This window comes from Erythrolamprus reginae, chromosome 3 (assembly GCF_031021105.1).
Source record: "Erythrolamprus reginae isolate rEryReg1 chromosome 3, rEryReg1.hap1, whole genome shotgun sequence".
Lineage (NCBI taxonomy): Eukaryota > Metazoa > Chordata > Lepidosauria > Squamata > Dipsadidae > Erythrolamprus > Erythrolamprus reginae.
In genome coordinates this window covers 50,850,061-50,867,987 of record NC_091952.1, presented here as the reverse complement: position 1 = coordinate 50,867,987, position 17,927 = coordinate 50,850,061, and the positions used below count along the sequence as shown (strand labels likewise).

Sequence of the window (17,927 nt, the reverse complement as noted above, 5' to 3'; positions counted from 1 at the left end):
ATGACATACATAAGATAATAGGATTTAATCCAAATTAAATGAAAAAGAAACAAAGTCAGTTTTAGGTGTTCTTCTAGGTTCAGTCACATTGCTTGTGAAATGGAGCCTCCAGCATGCCCTTAAAGCAGTGTTTTTCAACGTTAGCAACTTTAAGACATGTGGACTTCAACTCCCAGAATACCCCAGCATGAGAAGTGCTGCCCTGAAGCCAAATGGCTTCTAATTTCTTTTTTAAAGGGCTAGTCCTTTTCTAACTAAACCAGAAATGGGTTGAGCAAGAATGAAAACGACAAACTGATGGTTCAGAGCAGCTGGTGAAATGAACCAGCAGATGAAACCTCCCCCTGCTCTGCGATTGCACTAACTTCCTCTTTAAAAAAAAAAGGGAACCATCTCTTAAAGTGGATGAATCCTGCATAGTACGTAGATCTCCCTAAATGCTGTCTTTTTATTGACAGGTAAGTTTTCTTATGAGTTCAGCAAGCTAGTTAGCTAAGAGGTCTGTAAGGGGTGTGCATAAGTGCACTATTGTACCTACTGTCCTTGTCCTACTGTCCTATTGTCCTCTGTTATTACTTTTTACTTATCTTCATACAAACTACTATCCTATACATGTTTGACAAATAAAATAAATAAATGAAATAGAATAAAAATAAAGATTAAATTTCAAGTTATGCTTCATTTCTGACTTGGCTGAGAAGGCTTTAAAAAAAAAATTGAAGTTAGATTTTATTTTAATGGTTTGAGTTAACACATAACTTTAAGCCATAATGTGTTTTGACTGGTTTTGGTTTAGCATGTGACATAAAGTAAGTTAGAATATATGGGAATTCCTGGTTTAGGACTGAATGAACCCAGCTAAGTTCTTGACTTATTTTAGAACCTGTAGTGAAACAAACTATGGCTTCACACCTGTGAATCCAATCTGAAACTGAGCTGCTGCCCAAACAAAAGCCAAGGGCAGCATATCAAAATGCACTGGCTTTTCCATTATTGTGCCTCTTTTCACAAACTGAAATCTCATCAGACAATTGTTAAAAGCACAAAATGCCTATAAAACAGGATGCCTATAAGACAGTGTTTCCCAACCTTGGCAACTTGAAGATATTTGGACTTCAACTCCCAGAATTCCCCAGCCAGCAAATGCTGGCTGGGGAATTCTGGGATTTGAATTCCAAATATCTTCAAGTTGCCAAGGTTGGGAAACACTGCTATAAGAGACAACATGTTATTATTATTATTATTATTTATTAGATTTGTATGCCGCCCCTCTCCGTAGACTCAGGGCGGCTCACAACAGTGATAAAAACAATATTTAATGACAAATCTAATAGTTAGAATCTAAAATAACAATAATACATTTAAAAAGTCTAAAAAACAAGGAACCCCAATATATAAAAACATACATACAGTCATATCATGCACAAAAACTACATAGGCAGGGGGAGATGTTTCAGTTCCCCTACGCTTGACAACAGAGGTGGGTTTTAAGGAGTTTACGAAAGGCAAGGAGGGTGGGGGCAGTTCTAATCTCTGGAGGGAGCTGATTCCAGATGGTCGGAGCCGCCACAGAGAAGGCTCTTCCCCTGGGTCCCGCCAGACGACATTGTTTAGTTGACGGAACCCGGAGAAGACCAACTCTGTGGGACCTAACCGGTCGCTGGGATTCGTGCGCTTGAGATTTTCCCAAAGAGCCCAAAATCTCCAGCAGCTAATGTAGTAAACAAGTACATACATTTTTTGCTTTTGGCATGTAATAAACTCATGTAGAACATATTTGTCAATGTGGACGCCATATGGGGCAGACAGTTGCTCGCTAGGCTGCAACTGGTAGCAGCACTTTTGAGGCATAGAAGGAGGAGAGAGAGAGAGAGAGAGGAAGGAGGGTTAAAGACACTGAATGAGTTTGGCAATATGTTACATAGATTGGGATCCAAAGATGGATTCTTTAGAATTTCTCTTTTTTCAAAACCTATGTTAATCATGTTTAATAGTTTGCTTTACAGTGTTTATGTTTTTTCCTAAAAAAAGAGAGAATATATTCTACTTCTTGCAGTTCTCCTAGAAAGCTGGGTACCGAGCACAGAACTTTATGCAAACTATATACATGATACAACCTCCTCACACTTGGCAGCTGGACATTTTAAATATATTTTATCATAAGCTGCAAAAAATTTTGTGGGTAGGAAATAAAAATATCTACAGGCTATAAATATTGTTGATCTATTGTCTGAGCTTGGCACTTGGCACACAGCCAAATCGGAACCAGGAAGTTAGAAATTAGAGATCAGATATTATGAAAGTAATTCCTTTAAGAAAATAGATCCCTCATATGAAAGATGTGTTTTTTTCTTTCTTTCCAGGTGCAGAAAATCTACTTGCAGCCTTAGGTAGCCAATCTATTCAGAACCCAGGGAGGTTTACCAGATCAGGAAATTTCTGCAGCTGTCCACATTGGATGCTGAAGTATGTAAATGTATATTCCTGGTTTTAATTGCTATAACCTTTGAGTCAGGGGTTTCAATTATCTTAGCTGCCGGTTTGCTATTGGGAGCGCACTAGGGAAGTGGGTGGAGCCTCCTGCTGCCATCACCAGTACCAGTTCGCCTGATCTGGGACAAACCAGTAACAACCCACCACTGCTTTGAGTGAGTTTAATTTAAAAATGTCTCAACAAGTAAATACAGTGGTACCTCTACCTAAGAACGCCTCTACTTACGAATTTTCTAGATAAGAACCATGTGTTCAAGATCTTTTTGCCTCTTCTCAAGACCAATTTTCCACTTACAAACCCAAGCCTCCGAAACTGTAACTGGAAAAATCAGGGAGAAGCCTCCGTGGGGCCTCTCTAGGAATCTCCTGGGAAGAAACAGGGCTGGAAAAGGCGGGGAGAAGCTTCCATAGGGCTTCTCTAGGAATCTCCTGGGAGAAAACGGGGCCTCCCCCTTCCCTGTGGTTTCCCCAATTGCATGCATTGTTTGCATTTACATTGATTCCTAAGGGAAAAATTGCTTCTTCTTACAAACTTTTCTACTTAAGAACCTGGTCACAGAACGAATAACGGTAAGTTCGTAAGTAGAGGTACCACTGTACACTGATACTTCATACTTGGAACAACCTACTTTGATTGGATACCCATGCTTGGATTTATACAATATCCTACACCAGGGGTGTCAAACTTATGTCATCACATTGTTGTCACATGACATACCACTTTCCCCACTTCGCTAAACTGGGTGTAGGGTATGGCCAGCTTGTGACACATCTGGCCTGTAGGCCATGAGTTTGACATCGCTGCCCTAGACCAGTGTTTCTTTGACTCGGCAATTTCAGGTTATGTGGTTTTCAACTCCCAGAATTATATAGCCTGCGTGCTAGCTGGTAAATTTTGGAATTTAAAGTGACCCCCTTCTTGAAATGGCTAGGATTGAGAAATGTTGCCCTTAATTATCCTGGGATTCTTCAGACTGAAGTTCTGAATTATCTGAATTCAGCCAGCTGAAAAAATTAATTTGTGGTTCAGTGTGTTATATCAACTATGCTCCAATTAACTAAAGTTTAGTTTGTTGTAAAAAAGTTTGTGAGTGAAATGTTAGTGCAATTAAATATCAATACTGTGCCACCTCTGTCTATTATGTCAAAATAATAAAGCTACTGCGGATGTAAACATTAAAGATAAATACCCTCCCAATCAACCATGTACAAGTAGAGAATGTCGGCTAATGCAGAACATTTAGACTTAGTCCCTGGGAGCAAGAAGTAGCCTCTGTGAAAACCTACAAAGGTATTCTGTATCAGAAGAAGGGTTATTTAATTATGGAAATGAACTGAGATTGATAAAAGCAAAGACGTTTTATATTGCACATTCTGATATGCGGGTAAAGTGAAGCTTTTAGTTACTCTGTTTTAGTGTGATTAAGGAGTTCAATAGTAAGCAAATCTTGATAAAAGTTCAAATGTTAGTTCTTTTGTGCCACCTGCCTACTTTTCTTTCATTTTATCTTATAGGTGGTCTTAGAGGGGATGGAGATCAAGGAGTTGAAGTCCACATTTCTTCAACCTTGCTAAGATTGAGAAACACTGCCCTAAGGAGTTTTCATATAGTAGCTCCATGAGTATGTGGCATGGTTTCATTTGTTTATTTGCAGGGCATTTTGGGGACTCGCAGATCTTGATAATAAAGGAAGAGAAAGACAGCTTTGATGAAGGCAACTTCAAACTTTTCCCTGGAGGAAATTAACAGTGAGGAGCAAAAACATTTTGAGTCTTTCATTAACCAACTGGGAGCTGACAATGTCTTTGAAGAGTAAGAACAACATGCTAATTTTACATATGTTTCACACTGAATCTCACAGTTAAATGGAAGAAGAATGGGAATGGATGAAAGAGAAATGGATTTGACACAAATCAAGAGGTTAAATTAATATAAGAGCCTTAAAGGTGATATATAGGTGATACACTTTAAAGGAAAGATGGCTGACATAGATCTTATCTCCATCCATTTTGCAAGACATCAATAAATTCCTTGATTGGGTCCTTGAAATCTAATAGCAAAGTCTTGGATTTTGACTGTGCAATTTTAGCTAAAGAAGATGCAAAATTAAATTTCCATAAGTACCTGAAAAGTAAAGCACCAGAAAAATAAAGCACCATTACAGGGGACAAAGACCCATTATAGAAAGGATAGACTTGTGGCATTTTGTTTTTTGTCAATTAGTTTACTAGAACTCTCAAGTTCCATCAGTCGGGTGCAGTGTTCCCTCTAATTTTTTTGGGGGGTGGGCAGAAAAGTATAGTGTCTGAGCGGCAGTCCCTTCGGGACTGGGCGGCACAAAAATAATAAATAAATAAACAAACAAACAAACAAAAAACCCACCCTGTTTTGCCGCAGAGAATTTCAAAATAAAATACTGTACTGTGTGTCTATAACAGTGAGCTCATAATAGGGCAACTCTATCAATATCAAAATGCCACTTAAATAGTTGAGCTAGTTTCAAACTAGATTTTGATTCTCTTTCTCTCTTCCTGACTCCCATTCTTTTTCTTTCTCTTTTCCTTCCTCTCTTTTTTCTATCTGTTTCTCTTCCTCTCTTCTTCTCTCTCTCCTTCCCTCTCACTCTTTCCCTCTTAGCTTCTGGGCAGGTTTGGAAAACTCTGAGTTGATGATGATTTTTAAGTGAGCGATTGCTCACTGCTCAGCTTAGAGGGAACTATGGTCGGGTGTAAAATCTGTTTCTGATTTTCTAGCAAAATTAGTTTTAGCTACTTGGTTTAGCATATGTAGAAATATTTTCCTTGTTTATGGAACTCCTCCTGCCTTCTGTCCCCAAATATCCCATTTATCTTCATAGATACCCCTATGTGTCTTTACAGCATATTTTACAGCTGTTATCTTCAGCTGTGTGGAACACCAAGTACCAGCAGCAAGCATTACACTTGTCAATTGATATGATTGAAATCAAGTTAGAATATATATTATTACATCTCATTTACCCAATGATCTAACTGTAAATGAATCACTTCCAAGACAATTTGTATAGTGTTCTGCCGGTGTGTTTCAACCGCCCGTAATTACAGGGTAATTAGTCCAGGAAGACACACACCACACAATAAAAGGAAAACCCAAAAGTTTTTATAAACAGAAAAACAGAAACAGCTCCCTTTTTAAATGTCAAAGGGATTTTCTGGTACACACAAGACACAGGTGAAATGCAGTCCAATTGCTTACCCAATAACTGGGAAATTGAGTCCAATTCTAAAGTCCAGAGAGTCCACACACAATCTTGAACAGCACAAAAACCACAATCTTGATGAAACAATGAATCAGATAAACTGCCATAAGGCTAAAACACCAGGCTGCACTTTTATCTGTAGCACTAATTACAGCAGCCCCACCCAACCACAGGTGGCCTCATTTTCTCTTGTAATAATCCTTCAGTTGTTGTCTCCTATGCATCACTCTACACATGCGTGGATGTGTCATTAATTCTTGTTCAGAATCCAGGGATGATACAGATGATTGATCTCCTCCTGGGCTGTCTGCCAAACTCCCCTCTTCCCTGTCACTCACGCTTCCTTGGTCAGAGGAGGCTTCGTTGGCAGATTCCATCGGGAGCAAAACAGGCCTGCGGCATGTGGATGTCTCCCCCACATCCACCTGCACATTCCTTGGGGCAGGAGCTGGGCCAGAGCTAACCACAACATAGGGAAATATAGTTATTTCATTGCTGGCAATAGAACCGTTTCAGCCTTAACACATATTTCCATGCTGATTTATTCATCTTCATCTAGAACTGGGATAAGCTACTGTAAAATAATAAAAGTAATTGAACCAGAATATTGACCAGGAAGCAATAAATTGTCCTCTTGTACAGCAAGTCAGAAATCTGGAAGATCTGGGTGCAGTTCTGGGAAGCAGAACCACATCTGCTGGGAAATCTGAAGGAATTCTTGGCTAAAATGACACACTTGATCAAGGAAGCTAAGCATGAAAAAGAGAAGATACAGTTACTACTGAAAATGTAGGTCACGGTATAGAAATGGAAATAGGGGATGTGTTTTCATTAACAGATTTTTAAAATGGGGAAAGCAACATAATTCCAGGAAAAGTAACTGTAGGGGGTGGTGGAAACCTCAATATCTGAATCACATAACATATTAAGCTGTGGTAATTGATTTGTTGATGACTAATGTGATATGCAACATATAGCCATGAGATTGTAAATGATACAGCATAGCATGTTTGTTTATTTATTTATTTATTTAATTATTTAATTATTTAATTATTTAATTATTTATTTTGTCCAATACACAATGAGGGTTTTAGTGGGTATATATCTATATACACATAATAAAATACATGATGAAGGTTATAGAGGAGATACTCATAGTAAAATATATCTAAGAAATAATAGAAAAGAAGATAAAGTAATAGAACATATCAATGAAAGAATAGAAGAAGAGATACAGGAATAGAAGAAAGGTATAGGAGATATAGGAGAGCAATAGGACAGGGGACGGAAGGCACTCTAGTGCACTTGTACTCGCCCCTTACTGACCTCTTAGGAATCTGGATAGGTCAACCGTGGATAATCTAAGGGTTTGGGGATGACACTATGGAGTCCGGTAATGAGTTCCACGCTTTGACAACTTGGTTACTGAAGTCATATATTTTACAATCAAGTTTGGAGCGGTTAATATTAAGTTTAAATCTGTTGTGTGCTCTTGTGTTGTTGTGGTTGAAGCTGAAGTAGTTGCCGACAGGCAAGACATTGCAGCATATGATCTTGTGGGCAATACTTAGATGTTGTAGCTATTGTTATTTTTAAAATAAACCATTGGTTTTTTATAATGTAGGAACCATGCCTACATAAGAAGAGGGCAAAGAAAGCAGGCATTTTACCTTCAAAAATCTTTATCAAGAGACAAAGCTTAAGTTCACACGCTGAACTATGGTTTGTCAGATAAGCCACAGTTAGCAGAGCTAATACATAATTGCTAAACTGGCATATTGGTTTAAAGCCTTGCAATTGTTGTTTTGGATTTGGCTCAGTAGGTAATGTGAGGTCAGCACATACACCTGGGATTAGAGAATTATGAATTCAGAAATTAGCATTTTGTAGCCAATCTAGTGCGCCTAATTTTCATCATGTAAACTATAGTTGGGTGAAATGGAGAGAAGAAGTTATTAATTGGGAATTAGAAGTCATTATTGAGAGCTGCAAATGCTTGAGGCCAGATTTTTCATGAGGCCTACTGTTTTTCCACACTGGCACTATATATGAACCTCTTGTTTTAACAATAACCGTCATTCAACAGAGACTCCATGGAGAGTTTTGTTTCTTTAAGATGCCTTTCTCTAAAACGAGGGTCTGCAGAACTGTTGAGTAATCCCAACATAGCTGAGAATCACTATAGTGGGAAAGGCTGCTTTGGAAAAACATAAGGAAGAGCAGTAGAAGAAATAGTGGGTATGCCAATGGCCCCTGGTCTGTCTACCTGAAGGCAATGGTGAGGTTGAGCTAGTGTTACAGAGCAGTCGCCCTGTAAAATTAGCTACTGAGCAGATTGAACATAAACGAGTGTAGTAACAGTTGAAGAGTCTCTTTGTGTGCATAAACATCCGCTAACATCTTTTTTTTGGCACTCTGCTAGACAAATATCTGAACATAACAAGAAGGTGCAGAAGCTATATGAGGAAATGGAGCAGCAGATTGAGAGGGAGAAACAAAAACTGCAGAATGAGGTAGGTGCCCAGTTGGAACCTGACAGTTCTCAAAAGCCCAATTAGGGTTATTATCAGGGGGCGTCTTATTTTGCGGGAAACAGGATACATATGCATTTTAGTCATTATTATTATTATTATTATTATTATTATTATTATTATTATTACTACTACTACTACTACTACTACTACTATTACTATTATTATTATTATTATTTTATTAGACTTGTACGCCGCCCCTCTCCGAAGACTCGGAGTTTATTTATGTTTTTCTAGGTGCTTACTGGTTAATGAACAGATAGAATTTGTGTATTGTGTATTGTCACAATGGCACCATCCATGTATAATAAGGAAGTATCAGTGGGGAACTCCAAATACTGAAATATCAGTGGGGAACTCCAAATATTGTAAAAAGGTTTGAGATGGGCGACGCAACAGTGAAACTTTGGGTACCAGAACCCAAAACAAGAGCGATGGGTATAGAGTAAATTATCATGGAAGAGTTATGGGTGCCAGTCTGTCTAGAAACCTGAATTTCTGATAATTTCTCCAAAAGTATAGGGGAGTGATGGTGAACCTTTTCTTCTGTGGGTGCTGAAAGCGTATCTGAGCACACTATTGCATGTGCACATCTGCCCACACTCATAATTCAATGTCCCCACATACTCCCTTTACTGCCCTGCCCCCCCACATGGGCACATGACCCCCCCTCCATTGCTTGACTTCTGGTGAGCCCGTTAGGCCCATTTTTTGCCCTCCCAGGCTCAAGGCTTTCTTGGAGCCTGGGGAGGGTGAAAATGCCCTCTCCCGCCCTCCCAGACGCCCTCTGGAGCCTGAAAATGCCCCCCCCTGAGACTTTGCGTGAGTCAAAAATAAGTTGGCTGGCGCTCATATATGGGCTGGAGCCAGTGATGGGCTACCAAAATTTTTACTACCACACAGTGGCCGTGGCTTATGCATTTTGTTTCAACATCTTTCAGTGCAAATTGGGTGCTCTGGGGTGGAGCTTCATTTTCACTGCCCCACTGCATTCCACCCCGCATCCAGGCAGTAGCCCACCCCTGATTATCTACTATGTAAAGTTTATGTACACACACGCACACACAACTCTTCTAAAATTATACACATTCAACTTCATTTACTGTGATAGGAAAAACATACCCAGAGCCCAGAAGGGAAAAAAAGAAATCAAAATTTTGCTATTGGTACTGCATACCTGACCGTACCCGTAGGAGTTCACTATTGGCTGGAGCTGAGCTAAGGCAACAGCTCACATGCTGCCAGGTATGGCTCCATTTGCCACTTGTGGCACATGTGCCATAGGTTTGCCATCACAGGTTTAAGCAGGGGTAGGCAGCAGGCAGGACGGGGTAGAACGCAGTCCCACCAGTGAAAATGAAGATGTGTGTGCAGCTCCAGCTGATCGGTGGCTGTCACTTCTTGGATTACTGGTCTTGGCTCGGTTCTCCTTTTTTCCCCTGCTTCTGTATCTGCGCTCCTTGCTTTTTACCTCTTTCCTCCTTCCTGGCCTTGGATGAGTTTCCCTCTCTCCTGCCCAGTTCCCCTCCAGCCTCACGCAGCCACCTCCCATCTGAGGTGCAAGTAGAAGGCTTGGGTGGAAGCGGTGCTGGCAGCATTTATGCTTCTGGCAGCACCCGTTCGCCTAGCTACCCAGCCTGCGACGGGGTGACCTAGGAAGGAGAGCGCGGGAAATGTGAAGCAAATTGTCACCGCAGCGAGCAACACTGGTAAGGTTGTAAGTCAAGGACTTAACAGTTCACTTGAACGATGATGATTGTTCAGGCCACTCCCACCTGATCACATGGCTGGCAAGCCACTCCTACCCAGTCACATGACCCTTAAGCCATACCCACAAAATAGGCCACAGCCACAGTGTGGCAGTAAAAACTTTGGCTGCTCATTACTGGGTATAGAACAATCTTCTCTTCCAAGCCTGACTTATAGAAGACAAACTGTTAAATCAGAGGCTGGAGGCCGAGGAAGAGGGTAACAGCTCTTTATTTTGCAATCAGGAACATTTAAAAGTGACCAGCTCGCAGGCAGGTAGTGACTTAAAGGAAAAGCGGCCGAAGCCGCACCTTTTATACTTTGTTACCAGCGCTGGGGATTGGTGACAATGTTTCAGGCTTCACATCGAGGCTTCCTATTGGTTGCGGCCGGAGGTTCCTTATTGGTCGCGCCTCGGCTTCCCATTGGTTGTGCTTGCGGGCCTCTCATTGGTCGCGCCTACTCCAATCAGCGATCACATTTATTTTAACAACTTGCAAACATAACACAAACTTCATGTATAGAAATGCATTAGGGTTGTTGGCTGTTCAGATTTTTGTTTTCTCGCTGCCTTATAATTTCATTACAATTTACTGTTGCAGAGTCAAGCCAGGAGCCAGTTGCATTGCATGGAGATGCAGCAAGAACTGGGTGTTAGAGAACAGGAAATTCAGCATTGCCTTATTGATCAGAAAGAGGTAAAAATACCAGTGGGACATGAAGTAAGCAAGAGTATAGGATTGCAACCACTTCTTCAATCTTTCACGGCACAGTGGCCTCCCCCCCCCACTTTCAAATGAAACATACTTTTATGTGGTCATCCCGATGGACCAGAGTTTATTTCTTTCCACGGAAACAGCGCCACCTTCTGGAAGCTTTGCCCTTGGTTTCAAATCATCATTTTGAAGCTGCTGTTTTCAATACAGTACTTTGAATTTTAAGCAGAAACCCTGGCTGTTGTTTACGGCGAGCAGCAAGTGACACCCCTTTGGAAGCTTGCTAAGAAATATTTATTGACTTAGGCTTCTCACCCGCTTTTACCTATTAATGACTCCAAGCGAGCAGATTGCATTCCTACTTTCCGATAACAAGATTAAAGCCATGCTCTTCCTTTGAACCACCAAGAACAACAAATACACCCAAGTACATAACATACACTACTGTAGGTGGGGCCTAATCCCCTCCACCCTGAATGCCTTCTGGAACACTCAGGGCTTAATAGCTTTAATGAAGCAGCAGGGCGGGTGGCAGAGATGTTGTTCCAATGGAACTGAGCAACCAAACAACCTCTCCCTGGTGGCCCTTAATGATGACAGTCCTTTGAAGTGAGAATCCAGAGGGAGGCCTCCATCTTAGATCTTATTGGAAAGGTTGAAATACCATAGGGAGGTATTCTCTTGAAACTATTCTGGTATTTTCGAGCTTCCAATTTGCTGCCTGCAATTACTGATGGGGGGCAGCCCTCATAATTCGGTAATTGCACACTCAGAATTCCCATTGGGTGGAAATTATGCCAATTGCAATCCTTTGGGAGGTCACAGGACTGAAGAGATCTGTTTACCTAGAGAACAGAGTTGTGCTGGTAGAAACATAAAAGAAAAATGAACTTATGTATAGCTTAGTTCAAGAATATTCATTCTCATATATCAATAACATTACCATTTTCTCTGCCTAACCCAGTGCTTCTCAATTATTTTCTGTTATGCCCCCTCCCAGAAAGAAGTAAACATTTTGTGTCCCCCCAATTCTCCACCGCAACTGTAAATACTATTGCGGCCTGTCTTGCCTGACCCCCAAATTGCACCCTACTGTTCCAACCGTGGACAGTAGAGGTACCACTGTAGTGGGGCACTGCCTGGGGGGGGGGAATGGAGCAATGCCAGGGGGGCACATGACCCCAGAGAATGTGCTTTTTTTGCCACAGGATGTAGGACGCGCATCCTACCTGACACTTGTACCAGAACTCTGTTTGCGTTCCTCGGTGTTGTGTCCAGGGCAGCCTGTTTTAAAAGAAAATGTCTTGTGAGTTTGAGAAGTTTGATTGAACTCGTGAGATGTTTTCTTTTAGAAAGGGCTGCCCTGGACACAATGCTGATGGAGGTACCAGTGGAGGGGCCTCTCTAGGAATCTCCTGGGAGGAAACAGGGCCTCCACCCTTCCTGTGGTTTCCCCAATCGCATGCATTATTTGCTTTTACATTGATTCCTATGGGAAAAATTGCTTCTTCTTACAAACCTTTCTACTTAAGAACCTTGTCATGGAACGAATTAAGTTTGTAAGTTGAGGTACCACTATATTTCTACCTGTGGAGCCAACTACGGAATTATGCCTTTATTGTGTTTTTTCAATAATTCAAGGCAGCAGACATACTTCTTCCTTCTTTTATTTATTTATTTATTTAATATAACTATTTGTAAAATTTATACACTGCCTAACTCCAATTGGACTCTGGATGGCTTACAATAATAACAGCAGTTAAAAGACAATACAAGAATATGTTAATAACCCTTAGTAAAAACCATACATAACTCTCAATCATTCATGGCCGAGTCAAGATGATAACCTAACGCCCCCAGGCCTGCTAGAAAAGCCAGGTCTTAATGGCTTTCTGGAAGACCGGTAGGGTGGGCATAATACGGATCTCCGGAGGCTGTTGGTTCCAGAGCATTGGAGCTGCCACAGAGAAGGCCCTTCCCTGCAGCCCTGCCAACTGACATTGTTTTGTAGATAGGAACTGGAGAAGGCCCTTATTAGCTGCTGGGAGGTATGAGGTAGAAGGTGGTTTTATTTGCCTCACAACAATAACCTTGTGAAGGGGTCAGGCTGAGAGAGAATGACTGGCCCTAAATCACCCAGTTGGCTTCCATGGCTAAGGTAGGATTAGGACTCTCAGTTTTCTAGTCTCCAACCTTGTGCCTTAACCACCAGACTAAACTGTTCTACCGCTCTACTGGATTTTTCTTATTTCTCAGCTTGAAACTCAGTTGCTCAGTCTCAGGGAGAAACAACTGGTGACCAGCATCCAAACCCAGCAGCTGCAACAAACCAAGAGCAGCCTTGAAAATCAGCTGCAGCAAACCCTCCATCAGCTTCAACAGACTAAAAGGGGCCTGGCTGTCATGAAGGATAGAATATCCCAACTGCACAATGAAGGCAGGTGAGTCCTAATAGTCGTATGGGTGGTTGCCTTGGAAGAAGATCTGCACATTTCAGATGGTCCCAAATGCTTTCAAAAAGGCACTGGACAACCACGTGTCTGAAATGGTATAGGGGTCATGCTCTAGCTACAGGAGTGCACTGATGTGCCCAACGTCCCCTGTCCAATTACCTTTCCTTTTCTCATATATCCTATATATTCTCTCCCTATCATCCACTCCTCCTTCTTTTTTACTTACTATCCCTATATATACTACTTAATGTCTATTTCATTCCATATGTATTGTATATTGGACAAAGAATAAATAAATAAATAAATAAATAAATAAATAAATAAATAAATAAATAAATAAATAGAAGACCTATATATTCTCTCCCTCTCATCCACTCCTCTTCTTTTTTACTTACTATCCCTATATATACTACTTAATGTCTATTTCATTCCATATGTATTGTATATTGGACAAAGAATAAATAAATAAATAAATAAATAAATAAATAAATAAATAAATAAATAAATAGAAGACCTATATATTCTCTTCCTCTCATCCACTCCTCTTCTTTTTTACTTACTATCCCTATATATACTACTTAATGTCTATTTCATTCCATATGTATTGTATATTGGACAAAGAATAAATAAATAAATAAATAAATAAATAAATAAATAAATAAATAAATAAATAGAAGACCTATATATTCTCTCCCTCTCATCCACTCCTCTTCTTTTTTACTTACTATCCCTATATATACTACTTAATGTCTATTTCATTCCATATGTATTGTATATTGGACAAAGAATAAATAAATAAATAAATAGAAGACCTCCAAGGTCATTTCCAACTCTATTAATATTCTATGTTCTACTGGCATGTTTTATGCACAGTGCACTGACCACTCATGCTATATGATGCCTGTATCTGTTGTGGCCCGCCAGCAGCCAGCAGATTCAAACTTTGAGAAGGTTAGGGAGGAACATGGGCCAGTCCTGGAATCTGGGGAAAGCTCAGACGAGGGCTCTGCATAGGAGGCAGAGAGGGGGCCAATACTATCTGGCAGTTATCAGCTGCCTCTGGAGTCAAACATCAGTGAAGAAGAAGAACAGCTAGAGCCTGTTTCCAGTGTGCACATGTGCAGAGCTGCCAGAAGACCGTAAGAACTAAGAAAGCAGGGTTGACTTGGGAGTAAAGCCACACTTTGGAGATGATTGGCCCCTCCCGTAGGACATAAAAGAGGAGTGGGGCATGGGTTTTTGCAGGAAACAATTGGTTTGGTCAGCCATTTCAAGAATGGAAAGTTATGTTTGTGATTCTAATCGACTCTGTGCCAAATTTTGCCGTGCCCTGCATTTGGAAACTAGTTTTCTGGCAGTGTTCCAAGTGAAATAAGGTTTGTGTTGATAAATATTCCTCTGAAAGACTGTTTGCTAAGCCTTGTTGACTGTGAATGAAGGGGCTAAGACTTGGCTTTATACTTCTAAGGAAGCCTAGGTCTGAACAGTGTCCTTTTGCTCATCAGTTTTGAGGGCGTCTCTCACCCTTGTTTTTTTATTTGGGTTTTGTTAAATGAACCCCCCCTCTTTCTTTGCACTTCCCTGGGCTAGAAAAATTGGATTCAGAGCCCTGGTCCTTGTCGCCTAGGCCCAGCAATACATCTGAGACCACTTTTGTTCAAAAGCTCCACATTAAATAAAAACCTGCTGATTCTAACTCTGATCCCCACATAGTTTGTGGTCAAATGACTTTTGCTCTCAGCTTTAGAGCAGCTTTTGTCAACTGGGATTCCATCATAGATTGTGATTTAAAAAAAAGATTTTGAACTTTGCCGTATACTGCTAATGTTTGTAATGGTGGGCATTTTTGCTTGCCTCAACTCAGCTGCCCACCTGCCACTTTGGTTCTGTTTTTGTAAATGTTGTAAACCCATGGACTGTATAGGTTAGAAGGGAATTGTGTTGGAACTTTTTGTATGGAATCGGACCAGAATATCTCCGGGACCGCCTTCTGCCGCACGAATCCCAGCGACCAATTAGATCCCACAGAGTTGGCCTCCTCCGGGTCCCGTTGACTAAACAATGTCGTCTGGTGGGTCCCAGGGGAAGAGCCTTCTCTGTGGCGGTCCTGACTCTCTGGAACCAGCTCCCTCCGGAGATTAGAACTGCCCCCACCCTCCTTGCCTTCCGTAAACTCCTTAAAACTCACCTCTGCCATCAGGCATGGGGGAACTGAAGCATTCCCCCCCTCCCCCGGGCCTATACAATTTATGTATGGTATGTCTGGTTTAATTAATGGGTTTTTTAATTTTTTAAAATTTATTAGATTTGTTGTGAATTGTTTTATTACCGTATATGTTGTGAGCCGCCCCGAGTCTACGGAGAGGGGTGGCATACAAATTTAATAAACAAACAAACAAACAAACAAACAAACAAACAAACAAACAAATAAATAAATAAATGTTGGCAATGTTTATGTAGGGCTTCTTTGAGACTTGAAAGGTCTTGGATTTGATCTGAGGATTCCTGCAGGATGAAAAGACTGATAGGCTGGACTAGACCAGTTTCTGAACCTCAGCAACTTAAGATGGATGGACTCCATGCAGGAGATTTCTAGCAGGGGTGAAATTCACTTTCCTTCTCTATTGGTTCACAAATTGCGCAGATGCTGAAAATCGTAGCAAAAAAGGGACATCATAACATCTGTGTGGGTGATTGGGGCTTCACGCAGTTGCCCCTACTGTATCGTGCAAGCCGGATACTTGGCTGTATTTCAGGAGTATCAATCCACCAATCTTAAAGTTGGTGAGGGTTTGAGTCTAGATCAGAAGTGTCAAATTCGCCGCCCCCACAGGCTGAATGTGCCATGCCTTGGCTAAGCCCACCTCTGTTTTAGCTAAGGGGAAAAAAATTGTCATATGTCACATGACGACGTGATGATGTGGGTTTGACACCCCTGGTCTAGACCATAAATTGATAATCCAACTCTCCTTTTAAGATCTATTCTCTTGGGCAAAACAGACTGCTACAAGTCAGTTTAGTGCCTATGTGATACCCTTGCGAGAGAAGATCTTCCAAACATTTTTGAACATTTTGATATCACCACAATGTTTTATTCACTATTAATGGTTGTTTTATGCTGTTTTAAGACACTTCCACATGAAGTTTATGAGGTTGGGGTATTTTTGTTGTGTGTTTGTGTTGTGTGTTTGTGTGTTTTGCTGCTGCTCCTGGATTGGCTCTGTACCGATCATGCTACACCACTTGGCAGGAGATCAACTGTGGGCAAAAGTTTGGAAGATGTCAGATGGCTTTTTTCCTTGCTGCTGTTGCAGCAGAATTTTTTAACAACTCAGGACAAGACAACAATTTTTGCTTTCTGTTCTCAGGACTTTTAGTGGGTAGAAGGGAAGACAATGAAAGGTCAATTTCAAATTTCTTGGAGGAAATGAACTGAAGCAATAGTAAAGTGGAAATACTGTATCTCTATTCTCACTATTTTGTCCATAAAATGTGCGTGGACGTATATTCTGTACTCCTGACAAACAATGTGAAAAACAAACTCACATCACTTTGAGTTCCATCATGGAAGAAAGGCTAAGGCGCAGAAAACAGACTGATTATTTGCAGAACTGAATGAAACACTTCTTACCTAAGGGAAACGCTTGCGTTTTTTCCCTATCTGGACAATTGCTTGCATCATTAAAACACCCACTCCCATCAACATCTATTACTGCATTTTTCAGAGTATAAGATGCACCTTGCCCTCCCTAACAGGGGGTGGAAATGTCAGTATGTCTTATACACCGAATACAGCCATTTTTGGCTTCCCGAAGCCCCACCTCCTTATCCCATTTTTGTGAAAAATGGGTCTGTTTTTCGCAAACATGGGGTGTGAAGAGAATTTGAGAGGCCTGCAGAGAGCTCCTGGGGACTGGGGGGAAGGCAAAAATGGGGCATTTTTGCCTTCCGCCAGCCCCCAGGAGCTCTCTTCAGGCCTCTCAAACTCTCTTCACACCCCATGTTAGCAAAAAAGGGTGAAATATGGGCCACATTTTACAAAAATTGGAGTGTTTTTGTCTTCCCTCAGTCTTCAGGAGCATTCTGCAGCTTCCTAAATCCTCTGCTTGCCCTGTTTTTCGCAAAAACGGGTGAAAAATGGGTCCATTTTTCTGGGGGCTGAGGGAAGGAAAAAACTTCTTTTCTTACTTACCTCCTTGAAATCTTGGTGCATCTTATACACCTGCGTGTCTTATAGTCTGAAAAATACGGCAATTTGCTCCACAGGCACCATGGTAACTTGCTAAGCATAGAACAGTTCAATTTCATTCCCCAATAATTTTACACAAAAAGGTGGGATAAGCATGTGGAGTTATGAGAGGAGAAAGAACGTTGTAACTGTACTAGTACTCTTAACACATCTGGAAGGCTGTTCTGTTTTGAAAAGAAATCTTTATTAGGGATGCTGTGATTATTTTCCTTGACCCCTTGAGAGAAAACTCATTTCTCTTTGCACCATCATTGGTGTTGTGGTTAGCTCTGGCCCAGCTCCTGCCCCAAGGAATGTGCAGGTGGATGTGGGGGAGACATCCATATGCCGCAGGTCTGTTTTGCTCCCAATGGAATCTGCTGATGAAGCCTCCTCTGACCAAGGCAGCATGAGTGACAGGGAAGAGGGGAGTTTGGCAGACAGCCCAGGAGGAGATTAGTCATCTGTATCATCTTTGGATTCTGAACAAGAATTAATGACACATCCACGCATGTGTA

The 17,927-nt window shown here is 41.2% G+C and overlaps 2 protein-coding genes across 8 annotated transcripts in view; both read left to right on the top strand.

Annotated features, from left to right (window-relative positions):
• The first annotated feature begins 258 nt into the window (after positions 1-258).
• The window catches only part of RAB44 (RAB44, member RAS oncogene family), a 32,635-nt gene continuing 14,966 nt past the window's right edge, over positions 259-17,927 (top strand). Inside the window, exons 1-7 of one of the 7 annotated variants that reach the window (XM_070745215.1) lie at positions 262-458; positions 2,364-2,466; positions 4,009-4,306; positions 6,375-6,521; positions 8,155-8,245; positions 10,615-10,710; positions 12,985-13,169. In XM_070745215.1, coding sequence (XP_070601316.1) covers positions 4,203-4,306; positions 6,375-6,521; positions 8,155-8,245; positions 10,615-10,710; positions 12,985-13,169 — 623 coding nt within the window. In that variant the 5' untranslated portion in view covers positions 262-458; positions 2,364-2,466; positions 4,009-4,202. Of the gene's footprint in view, positions 459-2,363; positions 2,467-2,495; positions 2,649-4,008; positions 4,307-6,374; positions 6,522-8,154; positions 8,246-10,614; positions 10,711-12,984; positions 13,170-17,927 lie in introns of those variants that run through there. The other 6 variants (XM_070745216.1, XM_070745219.1, XM_070745218.1 and 3 more) reach the window with 6 other exon arrangements.
• FKBP5 (FKBP prolyl isomerase 5) overlaps positions 1,412-17,927 on the top strand; it is a 1,202,894-nt gene continuing 1,186,378 nt past the window's right edge. The window contains exon 1 of the mRNA XM_070745229.1: positions 1,412-1,673. The gene's annotated coding sequence lies outside the window, so the exon portion shown is untranslated. The remainder of the gene's footprint in view (positions 1,674-17,927) is intronic.